Genomic DNA, 15719 nt, shown 5'->3' with positions numbered 1-15719 from the left:
CTCGCTCTTTTGCTATGCCATTGCTACGATGCCTACCACTTGCTTGCAAGCCTCCCAAATTGCCATGTCAAACCTCTAACCCACCATTGTCCTAGCAAACCGTTGATTGGCTATGTTACCGCTTTGCTTAGCCCCTCTTATAGCGTTGCTAGTTGCAGGTGAAGATTGGAGGCCGTTCCTTGTTGGAACATTTATTTACTTGTTGGGATATCATTATATTGCTATGTTATCTTAATGCATCTATATACTTGGTAAAGGGTGGAAGGCTCGGCCTCTCGCCTAGTGTTTTGTTCCACTCTTGCCGCCCTAGTTTCCGTCATATCGGTGTTATGTTCCCGGATTTTGCGTTCCTTACGCGGTTGGGTTATAATGGGAACCCCTTGATAGTTCGCCTTGATTAAAGCTTTTCCAGCAATGCCCAACATTGGTTTTACCATTTGCCACCTAGCCTTTTCTTTCCCTTGGGTTCTGCAGACTCAAGGGTCATCTTCATTTTAACCCCCCCTGGGCCAGTGCTCCTCTGAGTGTTGGTCCACCTGTCAGCTACCGGTGGCCACCAGGGGCAACTCTGGGCTGGCCTACCCATACCTAGGACAATCTGAGTGTGCCCTGAGAAAGAGATATGTGCAGCTCCTATCGGGATTTGTCGGCACATTCGGGCGGTGTTGCTGGTCTTGTTTTAACCTATCGAAGTGTCTTGAATTACCGAGATACCGAGTCTGATCGGAACATCTTGGGAGGAGGTCTATTCCTTCGTTGACCGTGAGAGCTTGTCATGGGCTAAGTTGGGACTCCCCTGTAGGGATTTGAACTTTCGAAAGCCATGCCCGCGGTTATGGGCAGATGGGAATTTGTTAATGTCCGGTTGTAGATAACTTGAACCTTAATTAATTAAAATGAATCAACTGAGTGTGTTACCGTGATGGTCTCTTTCCGGCGGAGTCCGGGAAGTGAACACGATGTTGGAGTAATGTTTGTGCAGGTTGCTCTCTAGTTTCTCGCTCGCGCTTTGCCTCCTCTTCTCGCTCTCTTTTGTGAATAAGTTAGCCACCATACTTGCTAGTCGCTTGCTGCAGCTCCACTCATATTTTACCTTGCCTTACCTATAAGCTTAAATAGCCTTGATCGCGAGGGTGTGAGATTGCTGAGTCCCTGTGGCTCACAGATTACTATTACACAAGATGCAGGGCCTGATGATTCCGCTCCAGGAGACGCGTCTGAGCTCAAGTGGGAGTTCGACGAAGACTCTCAACATTACTATGTTTCCTTTCCCGATGATCAGTAGTGGTGCCCAGTTGGGGGTGAACAGGACCGTTGTCGCATGTTGGGTTCTCTTTTATTTTGGCGCCGTAGTCAGGCCATGAGTGTTTGGATAATGTAATGTTATTTATGTACTTGATTGACGTGGCGAGTGTAAGCCAACTATGTTATCTCCCCTTTTATTATTATATTACATGGGATGTTTGTGAAGATTGCCTAACTTGCGACATATGCCTTCAATGCGATTATGTCTCTAAGTCGTGCCTCGACACGTGGGAGCTATAGTCGCATCGAGGGTGTTACATAAGGTTTATCTCGAACACCCCAACACTAGTGGCATGGGGGCAGAAGCCGACGACTGGCCATCTCTCAATTTTTTGATAAACGGCCGCACAGAAAGTAATATTTTTAATTCAATCATTGCTTAGCGCATATGAACAAGTTTTCAGCACACAGGATAACACGAGCGAGTTCATTCAAAAATTACATCCTTGGCACATTCATCCGCCATAAGGCGGGCATCAGCCAGAACATCCTTGTAATAGTTCTCGGGCTTGCGATGCTCCTTCCCCGGCGGCGGCCCGTCCCTCACTAGCTTCTCACCGTCCAGCTTACCCCAGTGCACCTTTGCAGGGGCAAGGGCCCTACGGGCTCCTTCGATGCAGACGGAGCACTTGATGACCTCGAGCCTCGAACAAGCCTCCACCAGCCGCCACACCAGTCCGAAGTAGCTCCCAGGTAGGGCCTCTCCAGGCCACAGCCGAACTATGAAGCCCTTCAGGGCCTGTTCGGCCGCCTTGTGGAGCTCGACCAGCTGCTTCAGCTGGTCGCTCAAGGGCACAGGGTCTCCGGCCTCAGCGTACTGAGACCAGAACACCTTCTCCGTCGAGCTGCCTTCCTGGGCTCGGTAGAATGCGGCGGCATCGGATACGTTGCGGGGAAGATCTGCGAATGCCCCTGGAGAGCTCCGGATTCGGGTAAGTAACAAGTAGTTTACTTTTATATGTCTGCTTTGCATAGAGAATGCCTTACCCGCCGCTATCTTTTTCACTGCACCCAATTCCTGGAGGGCCTTCTGGGCTTCGGCCTTGGTAGATTTGGCAGTTTTAAGGGCCGCAGTAAGCTCGGACGCTCGCGTCTTCGAGTCAAGCTCCAAACTCTCATGATTTTTCATGAGAGCCTGAAGCTCTTGCTGCACCTCGCCGACCTGCGCCTCAAATTTCTCCCGCTCGATGCGCTCCGTGGCCGCTCTCTTCTTGGCCTCGGACAGCGCCTGCTTGAGGGTCGCCACCTCAGTTGTGGCCCCTACAATAAGCAGTATACTCCTGTCATTTTTTGCAATTGCATCTTTTTATAGGCATTTTTCTATAAGGTATCTCTTACCTTCTTTCTCCTCGAGCTGCCGTTTGGCAAGGCCGAGCTCTTGCTCGGTCCACTCGAGGCCCTGCTTCAGGGCACCCACCTCCGTAGTCAGTGCGGCGGTGGCCAGCAGCGAAGCCTGCATACATATATTGACTCCTTTTTAGTTAGACTCCTGCGATATTTCATAGATCCTCTATTCGGCTTTTCTTTCCGAACGCCAAACAGAGCATCAGGGGCTACTGTCTATGCGGTAATATTTTTACGTATTTCTACTTACCTCGAAGCCTGTTAGAAGGCTAGCACAAGCTTCAGTCAGTCCGCTTTTGGCAGACCGAACCTTCTGGAGCACCATACTCATAATGGTACGGTGCTCCTCGTTGATGGAGGCGCCGTTAAGCACCTCCAGCAGATTGTCCGGCGCCTCCGGTTGGGCGGAGGACGCCGGCTCAATAGGCTTGCTCCTCTTGGCAGGAGTTCGCCTGCCGCGGTCCGGAATCGTTGATGATTCCGGTGCGGTGTCCGGCTTAAAGCCGGACTTGGAGCCCTGGGGGGTCTTGTCCCCTTTACTCCTGGAGTCCGGGAGGTCACCTCGCGGCTCCTCCTGGACCACCTCCTCTTGCCCCGGAGCTTGTCGCGACGCCACTTCGGCGTCATCCGCAGCACAGGGGGAGGCAGCGGGCGGAACTGAATTCACGTCCGATGAATCCAGGGAGCCGCTCGACGACTCGTCGAGCCCGTCCTTGGGCGAGCTGCACGATTATATTCGACATTAGGGAAAGCTGTGCAACAAAAGGAATATCATGAGTTACTCTGGTATCCGAACACTTACGATTTTACTGGACGCTTGGCCCTGTCCGGCCACTCCTCTTCGTCCTCGTCGGCGTCGGGAGCGTAGTCCGGCGGAGGGGTTTTCCTCTTCTTGGACCCCTCGGCCTCCCCTACTGGGGTGGCCTTCCTCTTCTTTCCTCCCCCCGCTGGAGGGGGAGAGGTTTCTTCTTCCTCCTCCTCGTCTTCACGGGAGGAGTGCGTCTCGGACTCGTCGGACGACGAGTCCGACACCACCATATGCCGGGAACTCTTTCGAGTCCCCGTTGACTTCTTCTTCTTGGCCTTCTTCTCCGGCACCACATAAGGTGCCGGAACCAGCAGCTTCATTAGGATAGCAGGGGCTGGGTCTTCGGGTAAGGGAGCCGGACAGTTAATCAGTCTGGACTTCGCCTGCCAATCCTGTGAAAGGTGAGGGAGTTTAGATCCCGCATAGAGTCAAACTATGAAGAAAACTTGACATCCTGTAAAAGATCAAAATATTTTACCTCGCCAGCAGGACACTGCGAGCTGAATCCGCAGTCTTCGGAGGCGGATGTGGGAGCCTCGGCACCTTTGGTTAGCCCCTTCCAGACATCTTCTACGTCGTGTCGAAGAGCCTGCTCAGAGTTCGGTGCTGTGCCGGGTTGAACTCCCACAAATTGAAGTCTCGTTCTTGACATGGAAGGATCCGGCGGATGAGCATGACCTGGACTACGTTGACAAGCTTGAGCTGCTTGTTCACCAAGGACTGGATGCATTTTTGCAGTCCGGTCACCTCTTCTTCGTCGCCCCACGACAAGCCCATCTCCTTCCAGGACGTGAGCCGCGTAGGGGGTCCGGATCGGAATTCAGGGGCTGCGATCCACTTCGGATCACGTGTCTCGGTGATGTAAAACCACCCTAACTGCCATCCCTTCAAGGTCTCCACAAAGGAGCCCTCGAGCCATAGGACGTTGGCTATTTTGCCTGCCATGGCACCCCCGCACTCCGCCTGGTTGCCGCGCACCACCTTTGGCTTGACGTTGAAGGTCTTGAGCCAGAGTCCGAAATGGGGACGGATGCAGAGGAAAGCCTCGCACACGATGATAAACGCTGAGATATTGAGGATGAAGTTCGGGGCCAGATCGTGGAAATCTAGGTCATAGTAGAACATGAGCCCGCAGACAAATGGGTGGAGAGGAAAACCCAGTCCGCGGAGGAAGTGGGGAAGAAATACTACCCTCTCATGGGGCCTTGGGGTGGGGAGAAGCTGCCCCTCCTCAGGAAGCCGGTGCGCGATGTCTTTGGACAGGTATCCGGCCTTCCTTAGCCTTTTGACATGGCCCTCCGTGATGGAGGAGACCATCCACTTGCCTCCCGCTCCGGACATTGTTGGAGAAGGTTGAGGTAGGAAGTGCGGGCTTGGGTGCCGGAGCTCGGGTGCACAGAAGATGGATAGGCAAAGAAGGAAGAAGGTCTAGGTAAAAAGGTGGATCCTTATCCCCTTATATGAGCGGATGCGACTATGCGTCCCCACCAGCCTAGTAAAACTTGCTTACCTCCCAAGCGCCGTGATAAATGGTGTGGTTGGGTTACCCACGTCCGTATTGATGAGAATCCCATAAATGGGGGACACGATCTCTGCTTTGACAAGACGTGCCAAGGAAACCGCCTCGCAAAACACGCTGAGGTGGAAAAGTGAAAATGATTCGAATAAAGGCTTGGCCGTAGTGTGATATCACGCTGCGGAATATATCAGCAGATTAGATTTGTGTTAATATTATTCTCTCTATGGCAATACGTGGAAACTTATTTTGCAGAGCCGGACACTACTCTTGGTGTTTACAAACTGTTATGAAGAATTTGGAGGAGGAACCCGCCTTGCAATGCCGAAGACAATCTACGCGCCGGACTCGTCGTCATTGAAGCCTGGTTCAGGGGCTACTGAGGGAGTCCTGGATTAGGGGGTGTTCGGGTAGCCGGACTATACCTTCAGCCGGACTCCAGGACTATGAAGATACTAGATTGAAAGACTTCGTCCTGTGTCCGGATGAGACTTTCCTTGGCGTGGAAGGCAAGCTTGGCGATGCGGATATTCAAGATCTCCTACCATTGTAACCGACTTTGTGTAACCCTAACCCTCTTCGGTGTCTATATAAACCGGAGGGTTTTAGTCCGTAGGACAACTTCATCATACAACAACCATACCATAGGCTAGCTTTTAGGGTTTAGCCTCCTTGATCTCGTGGTAGATCTACTCTTGTACTACCCATATCATCAATATTAATCAAGCAGGACGTAGGGTTTTACCTCCATCAAGAGGGCCCGAACCTGGGTAAAACATCGTGTTCCTTGCCTCCTGTTACCATCTGGCCTAGACGCACAGTTCGGGACCCCCTACCCGAGATCCGCCGATTTTGACACCGACACCCATCCTCTTGATAAAATAAGACATCATGTGATGATCCTTCAGAATGGTTGTCAGTTTCACTTGGAGGAATGTAGCCCAATGGAGAAACCCGGTATACAACTGACCATTCTTGTAGATCTGGTCTAGAATTGCACGGGTATTCCAAATAATATACTTGAGTAACTTGAGAGGCCATCACAAATGGATCAAAATTAGAGAGTCTGGATGTGTGATTTATCTCTACCAATCCCAAGTTTTCAGTCCGCTTAACTCCAGTGGGAGTTGGATCAAACCAGCGGCACTTAAACAGGACAAGCTCAAGTCCAAGGCTACCTTCCCAAGTTATTTTGATTATGTCTTCAATTACACCATAATAATCAAGTGGGTTGTCATATTCATCAAGCGCAGGCACACACACTCCAGTATTAACTGTAGCTAATTTTGACTTCTCATACTTTTATGAATGAAACCGGTATCCGTTCACATCATATATTCCATAGGTTTTCACTCGTGTACGAAAGCCATATGACATTTCACGTAAGGCATTGTGAATGCTAGATGACTTCGTGCACTGCAAGATATAGTTACTCATATTAGTTTGAGTTGAGTTCAGAATTGCATTACATATAGTTTCAAGTGGTCAAGAGCCTTACTTTAGTTTTAAACCAGTCAAAAAAGTTAGGACCATGATTTCTAGAACGGCCTGCTTTCCGGCCTTTTAATCTTAACTCACGACGTTGCTTCTCTGTAGGCACAACTCGGCTCCTCCATTGTTCCTTATCGAACTCTCTAAATAATAAAGTTTGTTCAGTTTGCGTCATAGATGTTACTAAATGGATAAAAAAGTTAAAGAAAAAACATATCCGAACAAATCCTCCATCTCTGGGATGTTTATTAATATGTACAAGAATGCAGCCTTATACTCTTCTGTTGAGAGCTCATAAGTTCCTTGAGGACTCATGCATCGACCAGGGAATTGAAATATGCCAAGGTTGCATTTGGCTACAAATGTAGAGGTGCCGTCATCATAGCGAGGCACCTTGTTCCTAACTGTCCGGGCATTGTGTTTGAAATACAAGGAGAGAAAATTGGTTGCCTCCTCAACTAGATAAGCCTCAACAATGGAACCCTCAACTCGAGCCTTATTGCGTACTTTTGATTTAAGTTTCCCTATACATCTGTTAGTGCAGATAAAGTAATTATGAGAAAAAAATCAGGACTCAACGTTTTATCAATCGAGCTTCATAAGGAAAATGGATGTTACCTTTCATAGATGTACATCCATCGAGCTAATACAGGACCTCCTAGCCGAGCTTTGTATGGAAGATCTATGATTAAATGTTGCATGGGATTGAAGAAATGAGGAGGGAATATCTTCTCCAATTTGCATACAAGAACAACAACATTCTCCTCAAGTGAACGTACGGTATCCTTGCTAAGTTCTTTTGCACATAGCTGCCTATAGAAATAACTTAGCTCTGCTAGACACTTCCATATGTCCTCTGGAAGGAAGCCACGAAATGCAACAGGAAGTAGGCGTTCCATGAAGATATGGTAATCATGACTTTTGAGGCCAAAAATCTTTCTATGTAGTAGGCTAACTCCCCGTCTAAAGTTTGATGCATACCCATCAGGGAACTTCAGCTCTTGGAACCATTTCAGAATGGTTATCACATCCTTCTTATCGATGACAAAAGGTGCTCTTGGCTTCTCCCACTTCCCATTGTCTTTCAGTTTCAAGTGCATCGAAGGATGGTTGCAAATTTCAGCTAGATCTTTTCTTGCCTTCACATTATCTTTAGTTTTACCAGGAATGTCAAAGCATGTGTTAAATATAGCTTCAGCTACATTTTTTTCATTGTGCATCACATCGATGTTGTGTCGGAGCTTCAACTTTTTGAAGTATGGAAGTTGCCAAAAGCAGCTTATGTGAGTCCAATTGTGCAATTTATTGTAATTGAAGGTGTCATTCACATGTGTGTACATGTGAGATTCCACTTCCTCTCCTGTTAAATGCCTTGGAGGCCCTTCTAACACTATTATATCCTTTCTAAACGAATTGGCCTGGACTCTGAATTCATGATCTGGAGGTAGAAAGCGCCTATGACAATCAAACCAGCAAGACTTCCGCCCGTATTGAAGAGTAAATGCTTTGGAATCACTCATGCATTCGGGGCATGCTAGCTTGCCATGGGTGCTCCACCCAGCGAACATACCAAAGGCAGGAAAGTCGTGGACTGACCATAGAAAAGCCGCTTTCGTTGGAAAGTTTACCTTGTGATAAGCATCCCATGTTTCAACCCCCGTCCACAATTGCATCAGTTCATCAGCTAAAGGTTGCATTAGGACACTCAAATTTTTTCCAGGATGTTCAGGACCAGGGATAACAAGGCTAAGGAATATATACTCTGGTTTCAAGAGAATACCCGGTGGAAGGTTTAATGGAGCTACAAAAATAGGCCAGCAAGTATATGGAACAACATTCAACTTGTATGGTGTAAAACCATCACCGGCTATGACAAGACGGACATTTCTACGATCTTCTGCAAATTCTGGGAAGTCCTTGTCAAACCCTTGCCAAGCTTCACCATCGATAGGGTGGACCATCTTACCAGAATTGGAACGACTATGTGACTACATATGTTTTGCTGTTTCCTCGTGAGCATACAACCTCTGTAATCTATCTTTAAGAGGGAGATATCTCAACACTTTATGTGGGACTTTATTCCGGCCTTCCTCATAGCGAGATGTACCGCAAATGTCACACTTTTCTTTATGCTCATTATCTTTATAGTACAACATGCAATTATTTTTACACACATCAATCTTGACATAAGGCATACCAAGGCCTTCTAAGAGTTTCTTAGATTGGTAGAAGTCCTTGGACAAGTTAGCACCCAGAGGCATAAGTTCATGGATGATTTGTAACACATCATCATATTCTGCAATTGACATATTGTACTGAGATTTCAGTGCTAGCAAACGAGCTACTGCAGAAAGACGCGAGTGTGTTGTGTTCTCATGGACAATTTCATCAGCACTGCTAACCATCCTATAGAAAGCCTTGGCAGAGGAGGTTGGTTCTTCATCAATCGGTGGAGGACAGTTGCCACCTAGGTCAACTAACATATTGTCCATTCGGTCAATTTCATCATGCCTCGCATAGTTTGTGGCAGAGGAAGATCCCTCTTGGCTAGGAACATACTTCTCACCATGTTCTATCCATGTTTCATAGTTTTCCCTGAACCTGTATTTATACAAGTGTTTCTCTACCTCATCCCTACTGCGCTTATTATAATTACGACACTTGGCACATGGACACTTGATTTTACCACCTTTGGCTACGCCTGGAAAAGAGAATGCATGCTCTAGAAATCGGTTGGTTTGTTCAAGCCATAGGTTAGAGGGAATTTGACCATACTGCCAACCATTATACATCCATGCACGATCTGCCATTTAACAAATTCTGTGTTGAAAATGGAATAGATCAGCTATTTGCTTATTTAACCTCAACATATCATACTTAATATGAGTTTTTTAGCAACAACAATACATGTATAGCAATTGGAAGCAAACAGATGTACACATAAGATAAAAACGTAATGCTGAAAGTTTAATGCTTACCAAAGACTTGCTGAAATAGTGAAAAATATGGAGTCACCAAGCTAGCTAAGAAACTCCCAAAATCCACTAGCAAATCCAAGATCCAATCCTATTACACACAGCATAACAATTTAAGATAATTAGCATAAGGATAGTAGGAAATGAAAAAGAAAGAGCTCAAAAAACAATCGCAGCAGCAAAATAATAAAAACCTTTGGTAAGCATTATCAGACCAGAAAACAAGACATGCATAGAATATATTTGAGAAATCAACCAATATTAAACGACAACAAGCATGTAGTACTGACCACTACCTTGACAATCAGCAGTTTAACTATGTTTTCTTTCTCGTCAACAAGTGAAATAACTTCAGAAGTCCTGTAACCTGGGAGATGTAAGCAAAAGATTTGACTTAGATTTTGGTATTTGGTAGTCTAATCAGCAAGACAAAGTATTTGATAGTCTACTAAAAAAACAAGTGCCAAATCAGGGTAGGCGTACAGATTTGTATTTTTTTTCAGCACAAATCTGATAGGGCCTAATACTATGTCGTGGATGGGTAACTACCACAATCCCCAAGTCTATCAAATCCATCTTATTCCTACATGGATTAGGCATGCACTACCAGCAACGGGGGTAACAACCACAACCCCCAACTCTATCAAATCCATCTTATTCCTAGATGGATTAGGCATGTACTACCAGCACAATGAAAGATTCAGCCATATGGGCTCCTCCGCCACTTACCACAAACAAATCTCATATACCATATGAGCGTCACCTGTACAGGAAAGGGTGGTACCTGGATTGGAAAGGGCGCCGCTCAGGGAAGGATGCGGTGGTCGAGCGACGGCGGCCACGAGGTCGTTGACGACGACCCTCTTCCGGAAGCCACGGGAAGCTTTGCCGGCGACACTTCGGAGGCAGCGGGTCGTTGGGCTACTGACCAGCGAATCGGGCGAAGGGGGCGGACGAGAGGATGGAAGAGGCGAGGGATTTGGGGGCGGAGGGGGCGAACGAGAGAATGGAATAGGCGAGGGATTTGGGGGCGCAGCCGACGGCGAGGGATTCGGGGCGCAGCCGGCCGCCGGCCGATGGAGAGAGAGCTAGGTTGGGGGCTGAGATTTGGGGGAGAATGTTCGTGAGTGAGCTAGGTCTGGGAGCGATCTGGGATAGAGCCCATATGTTCTTTTTTTCTGAGAAAAACGGCGGGCTCGAATTGGCAAAGCGGCGGGACATGGGCTACCTTTGGTGCGAATTAGATGAATCCGTGGCGCCAAATGGGCTATTCCTGTAGGCCGAGAACCGACCGACAGGTATATTATTATTCTTGTGTGTCGATGGACGAGCGCACAGGAAAAGAAATCTATTCCTGGCGTGCAGTTGCGGCCCGACAGTAGAAGCCCATTTCCCTGTGCGCTAATGCGGGCCCGACAGGAAAATAAGAGACTCACAGAAATATTTCAGTTTCTGGTAGTGACTACTTCAAATCACGTACTCTCTCGATCTTCATAAGGATACTACAACTTTTATCTCAAGTCAAATAGTACAGAGCTTGATCAAATTCGTAGAGAAAACTACCAACAACCACAACAACAAATACATATTGTATTAAAATATACTTCCTTCGTTTCTAAATATTTATCTTTCTAAAGATTTTAACAAGTGACTACATACGCAACAAAGTAAGTGAATCTACCCTCTAAAATATATCTATATACATTCATATGTGGTAGTCCATTTGACATCTTTGAAAAGACAAATATTTAAGAACAGAGAGAGTATAATTTATTACGTATGCATTTTTTAGTTCATTGTTATCAAACACTGCATCGTTTGACATGGACAATTTTTTTTAGGAATTTCCTTTAGAGAATGAGGGAGTACTATATATTTTGAAGTAACCTAGTTTAGCGTCCATGAACGTGCATCAGCACGGGAATCGGTCGGCCCGTAGCTGTTAGCCGCAAGACTTTGGTTACGCAAAGTGCGAAGTGGAATCAATGGTCTTTTTTCCTTACGAAAATCGAATTACATCCATTCCTTCAAACTACATTACTGCTAATATGCAAAGACCGTGTCCACCTACCTCTACCAACCCAGCGTCGGTCAGAGTTTGACTACGATGCTTCATTTTGGGTAACAGATAGTGCACGGCAGTGGACGTTCAACGCTGTAGGCAAGGCGAACTAGTATTTTACTGAGCCGGATACGAACAGTTGGAAGATCTTCTTGTTACTTCAGCAGCCTTGACTAATGATGCACTATAGTACGTCTGCAAGTCCAAACCATCATGTTTCTACGGCAGAACTTTTCCCGCTTGCTGGTTAATTCTGACATTTAACCTGGTCAAATATTAGTAATTAATCACACAGCGGTTGACACAACCGCCGGGTCTTGCATTATAAAGGGCAGCATCGTTTGAATGATCCAGAAAGTACGATACAACTGGATCATTGACATGCTCTCAAAGTAACGGCGAATAAGCCAGACAATGGTTTCTGAAAACAAAACGATGGGTTTAACTAAAACGATCGGTAGTGAAAGTCATTAGTTGAAAATTCAACGGGGCCAACGAGATATTTCAGATAGACTTTGGGTCCGCTGTTGTGTAAATTCAAAGGGATAAAATTAAGGCTAAGAAGCTGGACCCTACCTTTCCCGATCATTGTCTGTCCCTGAAAATGTATAGTGATTCGCATGCAAGGCCCGGGCTACCCACAGCGTCTATCTGAGAGACGACCCGAACTATTTAATCCATTCAAAATACATTATTCATGGATTAAATCTAGGACATCGTTTATGACATGAAAACTCCTAGCCTTTTCAATATTTACACAGAAGTAGGGGATACAAACACAATAAACACATACCTGTCCTCTCCGTGAACTTTACATAATTATAATGCATACAACCAACACTAACATACAAATTAAACATGTCGACAAAGAGTAAAGTCATAAAAAAACAAAGCTATGTCTATTTTCCGATAAATGACATTTAATTGAATTGACTTATCAAGATGATACAATCGCATCGAAAGAATGTCTGGCCTCTGTATAACATAATATGATCCCACTTGTAGAGGTATATCACTTTTCCCTTTTACGAACCAATTACAGAGTTTTCATGAGGGCTATGCAATGGAGAGTGCCCACTTTACGTGACTATGTTTGCGAATTATGGCGGATCAGCAGCCGAGAAAGTGCGTGTGTGGGCTGCAGCTTGCTCCAAATCCCCTCCTAATTTTGTGATCCAACTAAAAAAAGTCAAATGCATCTAGATTCCACATTTACTTCTCAATTTTTCTGATTTCTATTCCTTTCTTGAAAAGGACGTGGAACCCCCTGGCTTCTGCATCGTTATGAGGCACATAACCATTCTTATTATTTATTAAGCAAAGTACATAACAAATCTAACCAAAGCCGAAATGTTACAAGATATGAAAAGTAAACAAATAGGGCTAAGTCGACTTCTTCTACAACAACACCTGTCATATTTAGTTATCCTTTTGGTTAGCAATATGATTTGGGACAGTAGGATTTAGATTAAACGACCCAAGGAGGTTTGAGTTTGACACACTTATTTCCGACACTGAATCCTCTAAATATAGGATAATGTTTGTGATATCAGCCAGTTCGTATATACTTCTCTTTAAAATGTAGGTTTGAGTTTGACACACTTATTTCTGACACTGAACCCTACTAGACAGACTTACAGTTCACACATTACAATGGGAAAATAAAATTACAAAATCCATATCAACTTTTTATGGTAAGAATCATCCTCAATACAATGAACAATGAATGTGTGCATCTTCATTTGTTCTTATTTTGCACTAATAATAAATAAATTCAGGGCACAACTTCGGCACACACGTCCTTACCCAGATTAATTAGCTCTATGGCTGAGTGAAGCCATTGGCGCCACACCTCTTGAATTCTGGGGGCGGCGGGGGCAGGCTGGTCTCTGGCGTTGGCCCGTTTTCCACGATGAACGCCGTCGCCATGCCCATGATGATGTGGAACTCAAAGTGGCAGTGGAGGTACCACATCCCAGGGTTGTCGGTGACGAAGCGCACGGCGGCCCAGCCGGTCCTGGGCACCTGCACCGTGTTCCTCAGCGGTGGGTTGTGGTAGTTGAACTTCTTGGGGTCCGTCTTGGGGTTGTAGTTGCCCAGTCCCGTGGCGAGGACAAAGAAGTCGTAGCCATGGAGGTGCATGGGGTTGGAGTCACTCTGCAGCAGCGCCGTGCCCTGGAAGATGATCTCCACCGAGGTGTTGTACCGGAACCTCCGTAGCTTGGTCGCCTTGAACGTCGGCTCGAGTGCCTTCTCCAGCGGCCCCGGCGGGATGAGGGAGCGGTCGGTATAGTTGTACGGGTGCGGCGGATGGTCGGGGAGGTCCTCCGTGTAGAGGCCACTTGTCCGGCCGTCGTAGTACCTCTCGAGGAGCGACGCGTTAGTCGGGTGGCGGAAGGACACGTTGTTCATTGTGGCCACCACGATGGTCTCTGGACTCCTCCCACGCTCGCATGTCTTGTTGGTGCCGCGGCAGATGGAGCCGAGGCCGAGCGTGAAGAAGAGGCGCTCATCGACGTGCATGGGAACGCGGTGGCGGTCTGGGTGGGCGAGGCCGGTGAGGTTGCTGTGGAAGTAGTAGGACGGCATGGTGTTGTGCTGGCTGGGCATGAGTGGCGTCGGCACTGGCAGCCCGTTGTTGTTATGGGAGGATCCGGCGTAGCGAACGAGGCCACGGGACACGAACCCCGGGATCTGCGGGTCAGGCTCCGGCGGCTGGTTTGCGAGCGCCACCATATGGTAGTGTGCGGGCGGGGCGTTAGCGGCCATGAGCACGTCGATGGCCTCCCCTGGCGCGACGGTCACCATGTCCGTCTTATACGGCGTCAGGTAGTACCCGTCGGCGCCCACCACCATGAACGTGTGCCCAGCGACCTTGAAGTAGTACTCCGAAAAGAGCGCCGTGTTCACAATCCGCAGCAGGTATGTGTCCCCGCGCACCACGTCGAGGACGAAGCTCTCCTCCGGCTTGCCAGAGCAGTTGCTGAGGTCGCCGAGCTTACCGTTGATGGTCGCCGACAGCGGATTGTCGTCAAAGTTACCATCATGCATCCTCCTGTCTAGCTCGACGAGGTCGAGCTCCCACCACTCGCCGATGATGATGGGCACGTCCTTGGCGGGCGTCGGGAACGGGTACCTCCCGCCCTTGGGGCGGATGATGAAGGCGCCGGCAACGGTGGCGCGGAGGCAGGTGACGTGGGCGTGCCACCACAGCGTGCCAACTTGGCCCGTGACGTTGAAGCTGTACATGTGCTCGCCGCCGGGAGGGATGGGGCATTCGGTGACGAAGCCGGCGCCATCGGACCAGCAGCTCCTCATCTGCCGGACACCATGCCAGTGGATGGTGAGCCCGTGAGGGAGACGGTTGACGACGTGGACGACAACCGTGTCGTCGTCGGTGACGTCGATGGTGGGGCCTGGGAGCTGCCCATTCACCACGTAAATCTTGGTCGTGTTGCACAGGTGTGTCTGGTTCATCTCGTGCACCTGTACATCATTTGTCAAATACGTAACTGATTAGTCTAGTTAACCAATCAGGAGGTTAAAGATAGATAGTAAGTACTATATATTAATTATACTCACAACAAAGGTGTGTTCCACGACCGCCGCCTCACCACCGCCGGCCGCCGCCAGAGCCGCGAGGACAACGGCGCAGAACATGGTCGCCGCCATGGAGAACTTCTCCATGCTTGCTTGGTCTGCAAACTCAGTGCTATGGCGCTCTCGATCGGTAGTTAGCTAGCTAGTTAAGTCGCTGCTCAATGGAAGGGTGGTTTGCTAAGCCTGTGGTGTGGCCTATTTATACACTCGAGGGATTAGGCGTCGGCATCCTACGGCCGTTTGCAATGGTTGACTTGACCAGGCTAATCAAACCAGGCGACATGAAACACCATGCATGTTGATATCATGGATCACGTACGCAAGCACAGTAGATCACTCCTGCTACATATGCATGCATGGCTATTAGCTTAGCTAGGCCGGCTAGAGGCGAGGCTTCATGGAAAGACCGTGATGTGAAGGGAGGTTACAGTCTTACAGATTAGCATCATTCGCACGTACAATACTTTTTGTTGCGCCGGTAATTAAGAGGCCACCTAACCCTTCGCCTTCCGGGGTAATTAGTTTAGCACGACTTGTTAATCCAGAGAGAATAACAAGTCAATCGCGGCTATGGTAATTAAGCTAGAGCTTAGGCGACGAGACTTCCTAACCGGCGTG

The 15719-nt window shown here is 47.8% G+C and overlaps 1 protein-coding gene across 1 annotated transcript; it reads right to left on the bottom strand.

Moving 5' to 3' along the window:
• Positions 1–13253: 13253 nt before the first annotated feature.
• Positions 13254–15188, bottom strand: LOC119273023 (laccase-19-like). Its single transcript, XM_037554341.1, has 2 exons — positions 15084–15188; positions 13254–14987 (listed from the first exon to the last, which is right to left on the bottom strand). Exons 1-2 carry the CDS (start codon positions 15186–15188, stop codon positions 13323–13325), a joined length of 1770 nt encoding a protein of 589 aa, XP_037410238.1. The 3' UTR covers positions 13254–13322.
• Between the last annotated feature and the right edge of the window lie 531 nt (positions 15189–15719).

This window comes from Triticum dicoccoides, chromosome 3A, assembly GCF_002162155.2.
Source record: "Triticum dicoccoides isolate Atlit2015 ecotype Zavitan chromosome 3A, WEW_v2.0, whole genome shotgun sequence".
In the NCBI taxonomy this organism is placed as follows: Eukaryota; Viridiplantae; Streptophyta; class Magnoliopsida; order Poales; family Poaceae; genus Triticum; species Triticum dicoccoides.
The sequence above is the reverse complement of the archived record's forward strand: the minus strand, read 5'-3'. Positions and strand labels throughout refer to the sequence as shown.

Bases quoted from the DNA above. Each gene is read 5' to 3' on its own strand.
- LOC119273023 (XM_037554341.1), bottom strand. From the start codon at position 15,188: ATGGAGAAGTTCTCCATGGCGGCGACCATGTTCTGCGCCGTTGTCCTC. The intron at 14,988-15,083 runs GTGAGTATAATT...AATGATGTACAG, and splicing joins TCGTGGAACACACCTTTGTT to GTGCACGAGATGAACCAGAC.